At 50.5% G+C, this 18,948-nt stretch overlaps 1 protein-coding gene across 1 annotated transcript; it reads left to right on the top strand.

Moving 5' to 3' along the window:
• The first annotated feature begins 13,031 nt into the window (after nucleotides 1–13,031).
• GPR4 (G protein-coupled receptor 4) lies at nucleotides 13,032–14,993 on the top strand. The gene has a single exon (XM_052656392.1). It carries the CDS (start codon nucleotides 13,837–13,839, stop codon nucleotides 14,923–14,925), a length of 1,089 nt encoding a protein of 362 aa, XP_052512352.1. The 5' UTR covers nucleotides 13,032–13,836; the 3' UTR covers nucleotides 14,926–14,993.
• Nucleotides 14,994–18,948: the final 3,955 nt, after the last annotated feature.

Genomic DNA, 18,948 nt, shown 5'->3' with positions numbered 1-18,948 from the left:
TACTTTCTTAAAAAAAGAGTTCAAAGGAGAGTTAAAAAAACTTAATTGCTTAAAACACAACCATTTCGCTATGACTTATAGTTTGGTGTTAGCCATTCGCACGTGATGAAAGTTTGGGTTGTGTCCATCTTCTGCTATTGCGAATAATGCTGTGATAAATATTTACATGCATGCATGCGTGCTAAGTTGCTTCAGTTACGTTTGACTTTTTATGACCCTATGGACTGGAGCCCATACGGCTCCTCTGTCCATGGGATTCTCCAGGCAAGAATACTGGAGTTGTTATGCCCTCCTCCAGGGGATCTTCTTGACCCAGGGATTCAACCCATGTCTCTTACATCTCCTGTGTTGGCAGGCATGCTCTTTACTCCTACCACCACCTGGGAACCCCAGACATTCATATACAAGATGTTATTTGGACATATGTTTTCATTTCTCTTGGGTATATACCTAGGTGTAGAATTACTGGGCCATATGTCAATTCTATGTTTAACTTTTTGAGAAACCTCTGTGTGTATGCGGTTTTACTTAAACAATTCTGAAATAACTATAGACTCAGAGGAAGTTGCCAACATAGTACAGAGAGGTCCTCTATACCCTTCATCCAGTCTCCCCCCAGTGGTAACATCTCATGCAACTAAACTACACTGTCAAACTTGGAAACTGGCCCTGGTGAATCTGCAGACCTTATTCAGATTTAACCTGTTTTATACGTCTTCTTGTGTGTATGTGTGTGTGCAGTTTTATCACATGTATGGATTTTTTTCAGGAGGATTCCAGAAAGGGTTATAAATTCCCTTCTGTTTCTGCAGTATTTCCAAATTATACTTGCTGTTTATATATAAGTATGTTTGCTGTCTGGTCTTTGGCTAGCTAACAAGCCCTAATAAGTACAATGAGTTCTGTCATCTGGGCTGAATGTACTTCAGGTATGGGACAATATTCTAAAGAAGTCCTTAAATTAGTGATAGGATATCCTGCTTGATAACATCTAGTTTCAGTTTTGAAGTAGTATATTAGTCAAAGAAAACCCCAGAGAAACAGAGCCAGTGGGGTTTATATATTATAAGGAATTGGTTCACTCAGTTGTGGAAACTGACAAGTCCCAAGATCTGTTGGGTCAGTCAGCAAACTGGAGAACTAGGAGAGGCAGAGATGCAGTTTCCAGTCTGAGTTATTCTCATGAAGTGCTTAGAATGGTACTTTGACTGTAGTAAGTGGTCATTAAATGTTAGCTGCCCTTATTTTCCCCTCGTTTTTCATCTTCCTTTTTAAGCCAACATCTTTTCCTGTCCCCATCTCTTATCTCCAGCCACTTGCATCGCCAGTCCTTGCCCTTCCCTGTGACATTTCATGCCTCTGAGCTTCAGCACATGCTGTTCCTTCCCTGCTAGTACACCCTTCTGAACTTGTCCACCCAGAAAACTCCCATTCAATAGGCAGAGTCCAGCAATCATATCCCGACTCCAGAGCCCTAGGTTTTCGATCAAACTCTCCTTTCCTGGGGTCAAAGTCTCCTTTCCTGTCCTCCAGCTTTTTGACCCTTCCCTACTGTCCAAGTTCTAGGGAAGAAAGTGGTCCAGCTCCATCAAAGCATCCCTTTCCCTGGGTCTTGGTGCTCTGGCGCCCCCTTGTGCCCAGCCTGAGACCTGCGTGGAAAAATATGCCTAGAAAGTTCTGGGAGAATAGTGCAGGTGCTGGGAAAGATTGAAGGCCGGAGGAGAAGGGGACAACAAAGGATGAGATGTTTGGATGGCATCACCGACTCAATGGACATGAGTTTGGGTAAGCTCCGGGAGTTGGTGATGGACAGGGAGGCCTGGCGTGCTGCAGTTCATGGTGTCGCAAAGAGTCGGACACGACTGAGCGACTGAACTTAACTGAACTGAGTGCAGGTGATTCTCCACAGTGCACCCAAGGTGTCACTCTCAGCCTTTCTCCTCCAGCTCTGGGTACTGTGAGAGTGCTCTGTGTGGACTCCATGCATGAGAGTCCATTGGTTGGGTTCTTCCCGTTACAAGCGCTGACAGGAAATCTGAAGGTCAGAAGTGGGGGAGGAGGTTGGAGTATTTATTTTCCAGGCCTCTCTCTGCATCCCTGCAGTTTTGCCAGTGGCTGTGTTCTCAGTCTAGAGCTATAGCTCCTCTTGTGGCTCAGACGGTAAAGAACCTGCCTGCAGTGTGGGAGACCTGGATTCAGTCCCTGAGTCAGGAAGATCCCCCAGAGAAGAGAATGGCAATCCCATGGACAGAGGAGTCTGCCAGGTTACAGCCCACAGGGTGGCAAAGAGTTGGTGCTACTGAAGCTATTCAGCGCACAAGCTCTCTGAATGGCTACCTGTTTCCTGCCAGGGTCCTAACTGAATCACATTATAAACTTAGGGTGAGTCCATGAGAGAAAGGGACCCTCACCCATCAGGGCACCTCAGAGTTTCTCTTTAGAAGGACCTTGGGATGGCCAAGGAGCTGATGGGAGGACTTGTCTGAAAGCTGGTAAACTTTACATGGGGTTATTTGTGGGGAGGGGCTAAATTCTTCATGACACTTCCACTGGTATGTCTCTCTGCCTGTCCCCTTGAGGGAGGGTGGAAGGAAAAAGCTTTTATCCCTGTGTGCATTGCAGGTCACTTGGGTACTTGGTTAAGTCTTACTTTCTATTTGCCTCCAGAGCCCCGAGAGGAAAGGAGTATTTTTTTTTAGAACTGTTTCATTTCATTTCTATGAAGTTCTAGAACAGACAACACTCATTTCCAGTAAAAAAAAAAAAGGCATGGAGTGTCTCTGGGGGTAAAGTAGAGAGTGAGTGCCCTGGAAGGGAGCAAAAAACCCAAACAAAACAGTGGTCGCTGGTGATGGAAATGTTTATGTTTTAATTTGGGTCACATGGGTGCTGTTTGTCACAACTTATTGGGCTTCTCCCTTAAGATCCTGGCATTTTTATTCTCAAAATAAACAGGGATTTCCCCGGTGGTCCAGTTGTTAAGAATCATCCTTCCAATGCAGGGGAAGCAGGTTCCATGCCTGGTCAGGGAACTAGGATCCCACGTGCCATGAGGCAACCAAGTCAGCGCACCTCAACTAGAGAAGCCCTCATGCCACAGTGGAGACCCAGAGCAGCCAAAATAATAATTATCACTGTGTGTGTGTGTGTGTGTGTGTGAGAGAGAGAGAGAGAGAGTGTGTGTGTGCTCACACATGCGCGCTCAGTCATGTCTGAGTCTGCGACCCCATGGGCTGTAGCCTGCCAGCCTCCCCTGTCCATGGAATTTTCCAGGCAAGAATACTGGAGTGAGTTACCATTTCCTTCTCCAGGGGATCTTCCCCACCCAGGGATCGAACCCTTGTCTCTTGCATCTCTGGCATTGGCAGATGGGTTCTTTACCAGCTGAGCCACTGAGGAAGCCCCAATTATTATTATAATTATAATAAAAGAATAATAAATAAACAAAAAAGAGTTTTCAAGCCCGATAGCTGTCACTCCCCCCCACACACACACTGTGCCAGGTCTTAGTTGCGGATTATGGGATCTAGTTCCCTGACCAGAGATCGAACCCAGGCTCCCTGCATTGGGAGCTCAGAGTCTTAGCCACTGGACCACCAAGGAAGTTCTAGCTGTCACTTTTTCTAAAAAAAAATTTAGAAAATTTTAAAATTATTTTTTATTAGTTGTCACTTTTGAGTGTTACATCCCAGGCAGGTCTGTCCAAAGTGCTTTGCCTAAGAATGGATCAGTTTATGAAGGACATGATGATAACATAAAAATCAGCAAATATTTTTGCAGCACTTAACCTTCATGTATTTACTCCTTGAAAACAACGTGTATTGCACATGTATCTGTAGTAAAGTAACCCAACAGAAAAATGACACTCCTCCTAGTGGGAAGGCAGATATTTAGAAAAACAACAACAAAAAAAGTGGAATACACAGACTGTTAGGACCCTTTCTATGGAGAAAAGCAAATAAAGCAGGGAGAAAGGAGGTCGTGGGGGGGGTGTCATGTTTTACAGACTTTATAGTATGATGTCCTCTTGATAAAAGGACTATGAAAGACCACATGATCAGAAGAGGAAACGGAGGCACACAGAGGTCACCCGCCTAAGTCTGGCCAAGAGGCACGGCTGGAGCTGGAAAACCCAAGAGAGATTCCTTCCAGGGGTGGCCCTGACCATGGGCATGGGGACCTAACAGACCCCTCATTCTCTCCCTTGGGGAAGTGGGAGTGCAATGACCAAAAAGTTAATGACTTGGGTCTGGGGTCTCCCTAAACCCCCGTCCCCCACCTCCCCATAGCTTAAGGCTTGATCTAGTTGGAGTGCGGGGTTGGAGGGAGGGTAAGCAAAGGAATTTATGAGATGGAGGCTTCCAGGCTGGGGACGTTGAAGGACTCGGGGGTGTTTCACCAGCAGGTGAGGTTTCTCCAGAGCTGGAAGGCTTTAGTGGGGTGAAGGGGTTAAGGGGGAGCGACAATGGAGGGGTTAACGGGGGCGGGCCCGGTCGGGGCGGGGCGGGGCCTCGGCTGGTGGCTCTGGCCCGGGGCCGGGAGGAGTCACCGCCGGGTCCCTGCGCCGCCGCGGAGCCCGGATCCCCCAGCCGCAGGGAGAGGCGCCGCCCGCCCCGTCCAGCCGCCACGCGCAGGTAGGCGCCGGTTCCTCCCGGGTCCGTGCAGGTCCCGCGGCCGCCGGCGACCGCTCCTCCCCGCGCGCGTCGCGGGCTCTGGGTCCCCGCGTCCGTCCGCTGCCTCAGTCTCCCGCGTGGCCTCGGTCCCCGCCCCTCTCTGGGGCTGGCTCTCCTTGCGTCTCCGCGACTGACTTTGTCTCTGGGTCTGTCTCCGTCTCTCCGTCGGTCTCTGATGTCTCTCTGGATATGCGGTCCCTCTCCCTCTGCCCGTGTCTCTCCTTAGCCATCTCGATGTCTCTGTGTCGATATCTTTTATCTCTGCCTCTCCGTCTCTTCCACTCCGTTTGCCTGTATCCCTGGGTCTTGATGAATTCTGTCTATACGGATCTCTCTGCCTCCGTCTCCCCGTTTCTGGGCATCTCTTTGCCTTTTTTCTTCCTGTCTCGCTATCTCTCTGTATGCCTCTGTCTCTGTCTCCACGTATCTTAGACTCGGTTCTGGCAACTTCACTCCGTCGCCATCCTTCTCCAACTTTCCCCTGGGCTGAGGGTCTTCCTGGGAGTCGGGTAGGGGGCAATAGGGTTACCACCTGGGGCAGGTGGACTTAGCACCGCTGTGACCTGGGCTCCCCCTTAACAGTCACCCCGCTGCTCTGGAGGTCGCACCCACCCCACCCTCCAATTTCAGGAATTCCTGGCTGGGGGAGGGGGTAAACTTCCTCCCCAACTTCCTCCAGTCCAGCATTTGGCTGGGTCACCCATTAACTCCTTCCTGTCTCGGCTTCTTCCCCGCCCCCCGCCCGTCCCCCCGCCCCCCTTCAACCACCCTGAAGAACAGCTCTGGAATTTCTGTGAGGCATCGACTGTGGGATGAATGTCATATATACTCAGATGGGATGAGAGCTGGGGGATTTTCTAGAGGGCAGAGATGAAGATGATGGGGGCCACACCCCTCATCACCCCGCACCAGGGCCGTCCACCAGCCACACTTCTCCTGAACTCACCAGCGTGTCCCTGCGCGCTCAGTTGTCTTCAACTCTGCGACCCCGTGGACTGTCCCCGCCCGCCAGGCTCCACTGTTCATGGGATTTTCCAGGCAAGAATACTGGAGTGGGTTGCCATTTTCTTCTCCAGGAGATCCTCCCCTCCAGGGATCAAACCCACATCTGCTTCTCCTGCACTGCAGGCAGATTCTTTACCGATGAACCACTGGGGAAGAATTCACCAAGGGCCCCCCAACTCTGTCTCTGTGGATGAGCTTGACTTCAGGTTTGGGGTGAGGATGGGGTGGTTGTCCTCTCTAGGCCGGGTTTCAGTAGGAGAAAATGAGAGAGATTGATGTGGTGTTTTTTTTGTTTTTTGTTTTTGGCGGGGGTGGGGGAGCTCTAAAACTCTGGGAATCATAGCATCAAGAAGTTTTGAATGTGAACTCTTTTTTTTTAATTAATTTTTTAATTAGAGTATCATCAGTTTTGAATGTGAACTCTTTTTTTTAAATTAATTTTTAAATTAGAGTATTATCAGTTTTGAACGTGAAGTCTTTGCATGAAAGGACCCAAGTATGTGAGAATGATCCAAAAGGAGGATTGGGAGAGCTCAAACCTTCAAGTTCAAGGTCTTGGGGTATTTGAATCCTTCAGTCCAAAAAGATGGGCTTTGGAATATTGGCAGTTTTCAGTGGTCGCAGTCGAGAGCTCAAAAGTGCTGTCAGAGCCAGCTAGACCAAACCCCCCATTTCAGAGATGGGGAAACTGAGGCCCAAGTGTAGAAGTCCCCAAGGTGAGTCAGTTTCAGGCTGGTTTGGGACTCCGGTTCCACTGAAGCCCAAATCCAAAGTACTGGCTTCTTTTGCTGCCAGGACCTCAGATTAAAGTGGGGAAGGAGGTCTTCACAGGGAAGAGGGAAGAATGCCAGGGTGAGTGTGAATGGCTGGAACCCAGGAGGGAGCATTTTAAGAAGCAGAGGAGAGAAAATATTTCTAAAGCCACGGTGGTGGAAAGGGAGAGGGCATAAGAGGTGGTTGGAGTGGAAGGGGTGGAATTTCAGAAAAGGAGGGAAGAGAAGAAGGGAAGTGAGGAGAAGGGGCAGAGATTAACTCCCGCCTGACTCTGTCTCCTGACCCTCCCCATGAAGCCCACTGCTCCTGCAGGACAGGGCCTATAATTTGGTTTGTGTCTAGACAAATAATAACTCAGCCTCAGCCAGTATGTGATCCAGTGGGATGGGATGAGACAAAGTTTCTGGGCCAGGTATAGAGAGGCAGCCTGGGCTCTTAGTGTCCCCACCAGGAGGAGAGAATTTAGGGGCCAAGTAAATGTGATGACTACCCACCCCCCGCCAAAATTGAATTCTTAGTATTTTACAATTCTGCACAATTTTAGAACTTAAGGCTGTTGGAATGTTAAAAAGAAAAAAAAAACAAAACACAAAACCAGAAGAGGTAAAAAGGAAGTGGGGTTCACCATATCTGTAAAAAAGAAAGGGGAAATACAGATTCGTGTTTGCTGGGCAAAGATAATGATCACTGAGAGTTTAATAATAGATTATGAAAGTTGTACAATTTTTTTTTTTTAATCATAGAGCGTTCTAACAATAGAACTTGAGAATCCTAGAATGTGAATTTCCTGGGATATTGGAAACCTAGAAGGGTAGGGGTGTGGAAAGCCGCCATAATAATAATAATAGAATGGAAGGAAGGTAAAGGTCTAAAAGGTTATAATAATAGAACAGTAAACCATGGCCTGGACTAACAATAGAATCTGAGGATCTGAGAGCATTGGGAATCTAGAACATCAGAGGAGTAGAGTCAAGGACCCTCCCTGGTGTCCCTTCTGGGTGGTGTGGGGGACATATGTGGGGGGATGGGGATACCTTCGGTAGAAATGGGGAAACTGAGGCCAGTGGAGTGGTCACGGTGGCCTGACTGTCCTCGGTTCTCGCCAGCCAGCCGCCAAGGCGCCAGGTGGGGAGCGAGGCTCTGTGATCACATTTCGTTCCCCTAATGAGCAGACCGACCGGAGCTGACTGGTCCCCAGGGGGCTGACAGGGGAGCTGGAGCCTTCAGAGGAGGGAAGTGGGGAGTGAGAGAGGTGACCTGGAGGCTTCTAGAACAAGGCTGGTGAGTGACAGGGGTGCGGGGGCTGTATTACCTCTCCCTCTTGCTCTTTCAACCCCCCCACCCCCAAGCCTTCAGCCTTGCTGGACTGAGAAGTTGCTCCTGGGGCCTGGCTTGAGTAGCTGAGACTGCACAAAGTGGGGTCAGGGGTCTGACAGTCCTTTCTGTCACCCCACTATCGCTCCACATTCCCAACTTATCTCTCTTCCTTGGGCCTCTGGGAGGGACCAGCAGGGACCAGGAGGGAGCGGGGGTATGGCGTTGGGGGAGAGAGTGCTGGGCAAGGGAGTCAGGTGATGGAGGGGCACACAAGACCCCCGAGGTCACTTGCCTTCTGGTGGTGAGAGTCTGCGGGTTTTTCAGCAGAATCTCAAAGAGGGCTGAGAACCCCAGAAAGACTTGAGAAAAAACAAGAGTACAGGGAGGGAAGAGAGAAAAACATTCTTTTTCATTAAGAACGACCAGTCTGGGATCTGGGCAGCCTTGACACGTCATGTGACTTAGACAGCTAACTTCCTTGTGGCCCTGGGCCTCAGTTTCCCCGTCTGTATCACGCAGGAATCAAATAACCTTGTGCCCCCAGTTGTGGCATATAGGCTTATTGCATTGTGGAGTTCTAAGAGTCTGCCATCCCACGCTATCTTTGTATGTGGAGGGGTTGATGTTGGGCATATCTCAGGTGGGGGAGGAGAGAGGACTGAATGCCCCTCCCCCACACCTAGCATCCCCCAAGAAGCAGGTGGGTTGAAGAAGAGGGACGGGAGGAGGGAGGGGCGAGTGTCCTACTGGTTCCCCCTGGAGGAAATTAGCAATGGGAAGTGCATTTCCTTTGTCTGCAGGAAATCAGTCTCCTGCCTGTGTACCCACCCTAGCCTCAGCAGAACTGGGGGGTTCTTGAGAGGGTGGGACAAAGGGAATTTCTCCGCTCTCAATGCCTCCTTCCCTTATGAACTGGTTCATTTCTCATGTCAGCTCCCCAGTGCCTGTGGAATAGTAATAATTGTTCAAACACTGCACAATTTATAGATGATATCACCTCTACCAGGGATTTTGTTTCTTTCTTTAAAATTAATTTTATTTTTTAGATTGGAGTATAGTTGCTTTTGGCGCTGTTAGATAGCATCACTGACTCAATGGACATGAATGTGAGCAAACTCCAGGAGATGGAAGAGGACAGAGGAGCCTGGTGTGCTGCAGTCCATGGGGTCACAAAGGGCCGGACACGACTTAGCAACTGAACAACAACAACAACAGCAGTTGATTGACAGTGTTGTGCCAGTCTCTGCTGTATGGCAAAGTGACTCAGTTATACATATTCTTGTTTTTTAAATATTCTTTCCATTAGGGTTTGTCAGAGATGTGGAGTTAAGAAAATATTCACACACCAAAAAATTATTCATAACCTAGAAGTTCAGAGTTACATTTTACTGGGTGGGAATTGTTAGGACTTTAAGCCAGGGAGATAGCATCTCAAGTCACCCTGAGAAAACATGCTCCAAGGAGCCAGGTTATACAGATGTTTTACAACAAAGGGCAGGTAGTCTGAACATCAGATTATTGTCAGTTAAAGAAAACCAGATATCCCAAGTTGAGGAATTTAGCGCTTTTCTATGTATTATGGGAAGATGCAAGAGTCTGGGCTCAGTGAAATCATTCCTTTGATAGGCACTTCAGCTATCTGGGGCCAGTATCCTGTATTTTCACATCCTGAGCTTTCTGGGGGTTGGGGGGGGGGACTCACCACAGGGAGTGGCTGCAGTCTGATGGCTGCTGGATGGCCGGTATTCTTTCCTTCCTGAGTTCCCTCAAGGCTCACCAGCTCACCATCCATTGTGGCCACAGTTGCTGGTGACTGTGACATCCTTGTTTACTGATACGGCAGGAAATATTTCATTTCTTACAGGATATTGAATATAGTTCCCTGTGAATAAGTTGGGAGATGTTTCATCCTCTTCAATTTTCTGTAAGAGCTTGTATCAAATTGACATTTTCTTCTGTGTTTTTTTTGGGGGGGATCCATGCAGCATGCAGGATCCTAGTTCCCCAGACCAGGGATCAAACCCACACCCCCTGCAGTGGACGCCAGGAGCCTTAACCACTGGACCACCAGGAAGTACAAAAGATTTTTGTATCTGTGATGCGACTGATATAAAAGTTGTGCCCCACCTCCCCTTCATGCAGAAGGGGAAACTGAGTCTCCTGAATGAGAAGTAATTCCCTTGGTCTTAACGGCTGAAGGAGAGACCTAGGGCAGAGAGAGAGGTGTTTTGAGTGATTTGTTCTGGGCTGGAGGAGGGGTGGTTCAGTTCAAAGGGAGGGACCGGATTGCACTGTTCCACTCCAGAGCAGGCCCCCTCCTTCCCACCTCCACAGGATCCAGGAGTGTCTGTGAGTCTGAGGTGGGGGCAGCCCTTCCGTTGCAGAGGACCCCACAGGGGGTAGGACTTACTAAGCGGGACTCAGCCCTGACCTTTCAAAGTCAATTATGCAACAGAGAGAGCCTGCCCTTTTCACTTTTTCCTTCCTCATCTCTTTATCTCTGGGACCCTGCAGGGACTCGCTGGAGTTTGAAGTGGGGGTGCTGCTGCCTCGAGGGGAGGGGGTGCCTGTGTGGCAGCACGGGCTGACCAAATGCCTGTTCCCTCAGTCCAAAGGCATTTATTGAGTGCCTACTGTATGCTGGGCCTGTGCTGGGTGCTGGCGATAGCTACAGCAGTCAATACTCAGTCCCTGCCCTCCCGAAATGTCCATTCAAGACAGACAGGCAGACACAAACAGGATGCAAGGTGATGTGAAGAGAGTTGCTTAGTCGCTCAGTCGTGTCTGACTCTTTTGCAACCCCACGGACTGTAGCCCGCCATGCTCCTCTGTCCATGGGTTTTCCCCCAGGCAAGAATACTGGAGTGGGTTGCTATTTCCTCTCCCAGGGGATCTTCCCAACCCAGGGATGGAACCCGTGTCTCCTACGTTGGCAGGCAGATTTTTTTTTTTAACCATTGAGCCACCAAGGAAGCCCTGGGACTATGGATAAGCATATTTTCATTTTGCGTTTGTGCCTTTTCTAAATGTCCTTCAATAATGACAGATTTCCCTCACTTCTTGAACTTCCAAGTACCCAATCTATTCAGTCTATCCCTTTAACGTCAACTTCATAGCCATTGCCTCCGTCCTGACTCAGTCTTCTTTTTTGCCTTGACTTTTACAACAACTTTTTCCAGCTGTGAATAAACTAACAAAAAGCACCTCACAGACATGTGTACCTCTCTCCCACCAGCCATCTACAATGGCAGAAATCATGTCTTATTTATATTTATCTCCAGTGTCCAGTCCTATGCAAGGCACAGAGGAGGCACTCAGATGTTGGATGAACTAAAGTTCTCCTCAAATAGGATGCAACCTCCTGGAAAAGAAGAGCCCTGTCTTGAGATTCTGTGATTCCTGTAATTCTTCCACACAGAGTGTGTGGGTGTGGGTGGGCAGGACTATGGGTACAGAGGGCCTCCCTGAGGAAGTGATGGAGGTATGGGAGCTAGTCCTAAGTAGATCTGAAGGAAGGACAGAGGTGGTAAGGCTGGAAAGAAGGTCCAGCCTTGAGCCTGCTGAGGTGGGGGAGGGAGAGGTGGGCACGAAAGTCAGCTAGGCTGCAAAGGCTGGGCAGGCAGTGCCTTGTCACCTGGGGGGAAGACTTGGGGTTTTGTCCCAAGTCCATGGGGGAAGTTATTGGAGGATTTCAAGCAGAGAAGGATTAATAACAAGAGCTGACTGACATGTTAGAGAGACCTGTCTGGCCGCCATGTGGGGAGTGAGTGGAGAGAAGCCAGAGTGGCAGGCAGGAAAGCCTTGGGGAGGCTCAATCTCAAGGTCCAAGCCAGCGGTCATAGTGGAGCAGAGTGGGCAGCGGCCAGGGTTTCAGAGACATGCGTGGGCGCAGAATTTAGTGTGGAGGTTAGGGAGAGCCCAGAGCATTCTCCCATGGGAAGATGCTGCTCAGGCACCTGGGAGGTTCCCGTGGGCCGGCTGGATGCCTTGGGTCTCATCCCTCTTCCCCTCTTTGGCCCCTCAGTTTCCTCATCTGTCCTACTGACTCAACCAGTGGTTTTCAAAATGTGTCCTGGGGACTCTTCAGAGGTGGACTTCCTCCCTCCACCTCCTTTTATCTAGAGCACAGAGTAGCTTCCCCTTTTCACTGTCTTAGATGAGGTTCCCTGCTGAGATATGTTTTTTTAAAGTGGTTCCACAGCCTACAAACTTATGCAAACCGCTGGATGGAATGGCCTCTAAAGATGCCTCTACTTCAGGACTTCACTCCCGTCCTCTCGGGGGCTGACAATGGTCCAGAGCTTGTCAAAAAACACTGTCTTTTGCCGTGTGCTTAAAGATCTCCACAGGACCAGGGGGTGACAGGCCCAAGACTCTCACTCGGGGAAGTCGGAGGGAAGCGGAAAGAGACAATGAAGGGGGTGGTCTCTGAGGGAGGGCACTCCTGGCACTGCCCCCAGGGCTCCCCCTTGGTCGATTGCGTTCTCATAACCTCCCTGCCCCAGTCCCCTGCAGCTGTGCTTCCATGGGCTGTCAGCCCACGACCCCTTTCTGTCCAATTATTCTTGGGTGAAAACTGACGTTCAGGCTGGAGAAAGGAGGTGAGAGCCAAGATTTTCGCCCCTGCTCCCGTTATCAGGACCTTGGACAGGTCTCTGAACCGCTCTGTGCCTCAGTTTGTCAAATAGGGGGAATAACAGTACTTTCCTCATAAGGTTCTTGAAAATTTAAAATTCACAGCCATAAAGTGCTAAAGACAAGGTCTGCTATGTAATAGAACTCAAAAAAATTTTAGTTGTTATTATCACCACCATCATCATCATCGTCAAGAATTCAGTGCCCTGGGTTAAGAGTAGGAAGCTGATTCTAGCCTGGTTCCATCACTGCCTTGCTGTACATCCTTGAAGGAAGTGACCCAGCCTCTCTGGGCCTTGTCTCTATGTCTATAATATGGTAGGTGAGACTAGTTTAGCATTTCCCAAGGCATGATATGAGACTTGTGCCAGTTTTATATGGTTTCTGGAAGAAAGTTTTAAAGAAACAATTAGGGAAAAAATATAACTAACATCTCAAATCTGTGTTTTCAGTGATCTGTTGCTTAGATTAAGCATCATTAAGGTGCCTACCCTCTGGAGCTCACTAGAGTCAATGACAAAAGGGTGTGGGGAGCAGAGGGAAGTCCCTGAGACCTCTCACGGCAGTTCTCTTTCCCCACAGGTACCGCAGAGTCACCTTTGAACTGTGAAGCAGGGCCACCTCCTCTCAACTGCTCAGCCCCTACCAGGACCAAGCTGGAGCCCCTCCCATGTCTCTTTAAATTTCCTGTATTGGTTACCCTGTGCTGATAGAGCCCTTACTCACCACCTTCCTGTTTCTTTAAAACCCTTCCCACATTCCCCAGACTGAGTCTTCCCTCTCTTTCATCCCTCATAGGACAACCCCCTTTTTTGTGGTCTTCGCCTCTTTGGTTACCTCCCTTATTTCCTTATTTCTTACTTGGGTCCTAGGAGGTGTCAGCACCCCCATCCATCTGGCCTGGTCTCCTCCACTCCCAAACTGTGAACTACCCTATCTCAACACTACCCCATACATTTCCTGCACCTTCTAGTACATTTCACCTCACTGTTACTTCAGCATAGCCACGCTTACTTTCTACATCCTCCACAAATCTCTCTCTCTCACCACTGCCCACTGATGCCTTCATCTCCCCTATAAACACTCCCCTTGGTCAATCGTGTGTTACCCCAGTACTCTCCCATTTATGCTCCGGTTGGGTCTATAAAACCTCCTTGACAAAGGTCTGTGTTAATCCTGCCACCCCCAAACCTCCCTCCTGTGGTAATTCTATCCTTTCTCCAACTTTTCTCTCTGAAGCCTCTGTCCTTCTCTGCCCAGTCTGGCCCACAATTCGCAGTCCACCTCATTCTCTAACCCGTGAACTGCCTCCCACCATGTTCCCCTGAGCCTCCAAGGAGGGGGCTCAGGGGGGCCTGATGGCCTCCCGCCCCCTGTGGCCCCATAGCCCCCGTGGGCCAGGGGAAGCACCCCGAAAGACCCAGTGCCAAGGATGGGCAACCGCACATTGGAGGGCTGCCACGTGGACTCCCGCGTGGACCACCTCTTCCCGCCCTCCCTCTACATCTTCGTCATCGGCGTGGGGCTGCCCACCAACTGCCTGGCCCTGTGGGCTGCCTACCGCCAGGTGAGGCAACGCAACGAGTTGGGCGTGTACCTGATGAACCTCAGCATCGCTGACCTGCTGTACATCTGCACGCTGCCGCTGTGGGTGGACTACTTCCTGCACCACGACAACTGGATCCACGGCCCTGGGTCTTGCAAGCTCTTCGGGTTCATCTTTTACACCAACATCTACATCAGCATTGCCTTCCTGTGCTGCATCTCAGTGGACCGGTACCTAGCCGTGGCCCACCCGCTGCGGTTCACCCGCCTGCGTCGTGTTAAGACGGCCGTGGCCGTGAGCTCCGTGGTCTGGGCCACGGAGCTGGGCGCCAACTCGGCACCCCTGTTCCATGATGAGCTCTTCCGCGACCGTTATAACCACACCTTCTGCTTCGAGAAGTTCCCCATGGAGGGCTGGGTGGCCTGGATGAACCTCTACCGAGTCTTCGTGGGCTTCCTCTTCCCCTGGGCCCTCATGCTGCTGTCGTACCGCGGCATCCTGCGGGCTGTGCGGGGCAGCGTGTCCACCGAGCGCCAGGAGAAGGTCAAGATCAAGAGGCTGGCCCTCAGCCTCATTGCCATCGTGCTGGTCTGCTTCGCACCCTACCATGTGCTCCTGCTGTCGCGGAGCGCCGTCTACCTGCGCCGCCCCCGGGACTGTGGCTTTGAGGAGCGTGTCTTCTCAGCCTATCACAGCTCGCTGGCCTTCACCAGCCTCAACTGCGTGGCTGATCCCATCCTCTACTGCCTCGTCAACGAGGGCGCCCGCAGTGATGTGGCCAAGGCCCTACACCACCTGCTCCGCTTCCTGGCCAGCAACAAGCCCCAGGAGATGGCCAACGCCTCGCTCACCCTGGAGACCCCGCTCACTTCCAAGAGGAACAGCGTGGCCAAGGCCATGGCAGCTGGCTGGGTGGCAGCTCCGCTCGCCCAGGGGGACCAGGTGCAGCTGAAGATGCTGCCGCCGGCACAGTGAACCTCGAATCCTGCAGAGCCCCTACTCCTCCCGTCTAACCTCCACTCCCTTCCTTTCTGGCCCAGTGTATGCAAATTGTATTTAAATAAGGCCCTGTTATTATTCATAAAATGTAAGAAAATAGGAAAACAGTGAGGCTGATGTGTCACTGATCAGACATCATCCTCTGCCATGACCCCCTGATAATTCAGTAGAACTGTGCCAAGCCCTGTGCTGGGTGGTGCTAGTGACCCGGCAGTGATAAATGGCAGCCCTGGCTCTGTCCTCACGGCTCCCATTCCAATGGAAGAGACAGATCTATCCTGGGAGGGTGATGCTCTGGAGTGGGCAGGGCTCAGACGGGAGCCCAGGGGCTGGGGGAACCCAAGAAGGCCTCTGTCTCAGTCTGGGGGATGGAAAGGGCTTCCTAGAGGAGGGGACTGATAGATTAAGTTTCCAGAAGGTAAAGACAAAGAAGTTAGGATTATTTCCAACAAGGGAGTAAAAGTCTATGATTCAAGGGGAAAATGGAAGGAGAAATTCATTGAGTATTGAACAATCACTGTGTCTTTGGGAAGCCCCTGGTCATATAGAGTAGAGAGAGAGCAGGACAGAACATTTCAGAGTTTGGAGATAAAGAGATTTCTACAAGTGAGGTCTGAGGAGGAGGAGGAGGGAGCATGTCAGAACCCAAATAAAGGGCCATTGGTCAACTGTCTGGAGGAGCAGAGAGCAGGATAGGCTTGGGAACGGGGCTCAGGACAAGAGAAGGATATTCATTCATTCAAGAGAGATTTATTTATACCTGTGCTGGCCGGTATAAACAAACAGTGACCAAGACAGTCCAGGCCCCGCCATCATGGAGCTCACAGTACATGAGTAAATAAAGATAAATATTAAATTTGGAAGCAAAGGACTTCCTTGGCAGTCCAGTGGTTAAGACTCTGCACTTCCACTGCAAGGAGCACAGGTTCAATCCCTGGTTGGTGAGCTAAGATCCCATATGCTGTGTGGTGCAGCCAAAAAAAAAAAAAAAGGAATTGGTAAGGGTAATGGAGCAAGATAAAGCCAATTGAAAGGACAGAGAATGATATGGAGTCTGATCTAGATCAGGAGAGTGGGGAGGGCTCACTGAGAAGGGGGCATTTGAGAAAAGACCTGAAGGAGGCGAGGGGTCAGATGGGAGAGGGCTGCAGGCAGAGGGAACAGCAGGTGGAAAGCCCTGGAGTAAGAGAGTGGCTGCATTTCGAGGGCCAGCAAGTACACACACAAGTGTGGTGGGAGCAGAGGTGTGGGAGGACATTAAGAATGGAGATGAGACAGGGACAGGGGCCGATGTCCCAGAGCATTGTGAATCCATGTGAGGACCTTGCCTTTTATTCCAAGGTAGATGGGAACCACAGAGGGGCTCTTAGCAAAGAACATTTGGGATTGGCTTAAATGCTAACAAGAGTCCCAGGCTGCTGAGTGGGGAATAGAATATGGGAAGTAAAGGCGGAAGCCAGAAGCCCAGGCAGGAGATGCTGACAGCTGGACCCGGGTCAGGGTGGAGCAAGCAAGGATTGGTGTCAGCTTTGGGATTTCTCTTGAAGGAATCCAGTGATGGAAGAAATACAAGGCCCTATGGGATTGTATAACCCTAGTCTCTTGCCCATCCTGGGAAAAGGGTGACCAGAGGACCTGAACTAGAAGGAACTCTGGGAATGATCCCAGGCACTATTCACCAGAGAGGCCAAGTGATTAGCCCAAGGTCACACAGCCGGTGAGTCAGTGCTGAGACCATCCTGGGTTCCCTTTCCCCTCCCCGCCTCTGCCTCTGTTCCCACGCCCCAGAGTGGCCAAGGCTGCTGCCCTGGCTAATGGCTTTCCCCTCCCTCCCCTGGCTCTCAGGGGTCAACCAGGAATGGCTGTCCTTCCAGAACCAGACTGGAGAGCAGGAGGAGGAAACACCCAGTTCTGGACAGGCCTTGACCCCTCTGGGTGTATAAGAGGCTCCAGGCTAAGGAGATGTGAAGCCTACACACACAAACACACACACACACACACACACACACACACACACACACACACACACACACGGGCATAAATACACCCTTGCCCCGAAAGTTCCCAGAAGAGGTTCCTGGGAGAAAGAAAGAGGAGGGAGGAGGGGAATGAGGGGAAAAAAAAAGAACTTAATGAGGACAACTGTTTTGCAGGAGGAGGGTTGGGTCACTGAGATGCAGGAAGTTGGCGCTATGGTGTTGTGGGAGAAAGAAAAGAGGGAGGCCTGGGATCTGGCGGTAGCGGGGCGGCGGGGAGTGGGGGGGTGGGTGGTGCAGTGGTGGTGTTATAATTTTCCCACCCTGTCTCATTGTAGTACAGCTACCAGGATGGACATGTAGGGAGCCAGAAACTTTCTGAACATGGGCCCCTCGGGGAATTGGATGAAAGCCTGAACACTACCCCTCCACCAAATGCTCATTCCCATTCATTCAATAAGTACTGAGCACCTACTGTATACCAGAAATTGTTCTAGGAGCTGAGGAAATAGTAGTGAATTATACACAAAAAAGTCATGTACAAGTTTAAAAGTTTCCTAAATGCATCAAGTGGAACATCAGCCCCACTCCCAAGTTGGTTCTTGGACCCCAGGCTAACATCCCTAGGGATCAGGAGAAGACTCTAGGCTGGGACTCAAGAAACCCAAGGGGTTTCTCTCCTGATTACCCATGGAACTCTGGATAAATCCTTGTGAATTCTCTGGCTTCAGTTGGTCAGTCTGTAAAATGAGGGAGTGGTTGGTTCCCAATGAGTGGGTGATGGACTTGGAATAGGTCCCAAGCTCCTTCACACCTTCAGTCCAACAGGGATCCTGGAGAGGAGTTGTTTTTATGGAGTCTTGGCATTCTTAGTAATTTAGAGTATCAGGGTTCATACATGTCAGTATCACCATTATCTCAGATGGAGAAATGGGAGTCCATCAGGGCCAGGGAAGTGACAAAAGACATACAGGGAGTCCGAGCAGTTGCCGAGGAAAGCCCTGGGTCCCCCGACTCGGTGACCTGAACGTTTGTTTCCTCCTGCACACAACTCTGCTCCTTGGACTTTCTTTCCCTCGCCCTCTGCCTCTTCCAGAATCTCTCAATTACCCATTAGCACTCCACCACCCAGGCATTTCTCTCAGACAACCTTGTTTACATGATTTTGCTCCCCGCTGGGTAAGGGATGAGTCTGGGACATGTTCTTTAAACTCCTTCCTGAGCCAGCTCCCTAGGGGCCCTCCTCCCCAAAGGAGGAAGTGGACCTGCTTGAGAACGGGTAAGTTTATTAGCCAAGAGGCTGGGTTATCAACCTCTCCTGGCCGAGGGACCTCGTGCCACTTCCTTGGCCTCTTTTTAGGCCTGTTTGTCAGTTACTTGGGAAAGGGTTGAAACAGCTGTTTCTGAAGATGAAATGAACCCTCATGCTCAAGTTAGCAATAACAATGCTAATACCCGTGCAGTTGTGAGGGCTGTTGGGTGATTCGCATCATTCTAAACAGTTAACATAGATAACTCGTTATGTATTTATAGTCGAGATTCTCATGCAAACCTCATAACAATCTAATAAGGAATGTGCCTTCTTATGATTCCCATTCTGTAGATGGGAATGCTGGCCATACACAGCAAGTAAACTGCGGAGCTGGGATCTCACTACAGGTTACCTGGCTAGTTTCTCACGACCGGTGACAGCTCTAAACTGAGGGAGAAGGTGCATTTGGGACGCCTGAGCCCTAACTAGGACTAATTAAGACTGCTCTTTTGGAGAAGCCGCGCAGGTACGCGACGTCACGGAGGAAGGCGATGACGCCAGCCGAAGCGGGCGTGGGAACCCATATAGCCTTCTGCGAGCCGTTTAACGGTACCACCCTCTGACAGCCTCACTTCCGCCGTATATTTGCATATTCATCAGAACGGACGTCGTAGCGTCAGCGTCGACGCCGTGACGTCGTGGACCGCCACAGCGGTTCCCCCGGGGCGTACGCACGTACGTACGCACGCACGGCGACGAGAGGGCGGGGGA

Source organism: Budorcas taxicolor, chromosome 18 (assembly GCF_023091745.1).
Source record: "Budorcas taxicolor isolate Tak-1 chromosome 18, Takin1.1, whole genome shotgun sequence".
Classification (NCBI taxonomy): domain Eukaryota; kingdom Metazoa; phylum Chordata; class Mammalia; order Artiodactyla; family Bovidae; genus Budorcas; species Budorcas taxicolor.
Note: the sequence above shows the minus strand (reverse complement) of the source record. Positions and strands in the feature narration are given on the sequence as shown.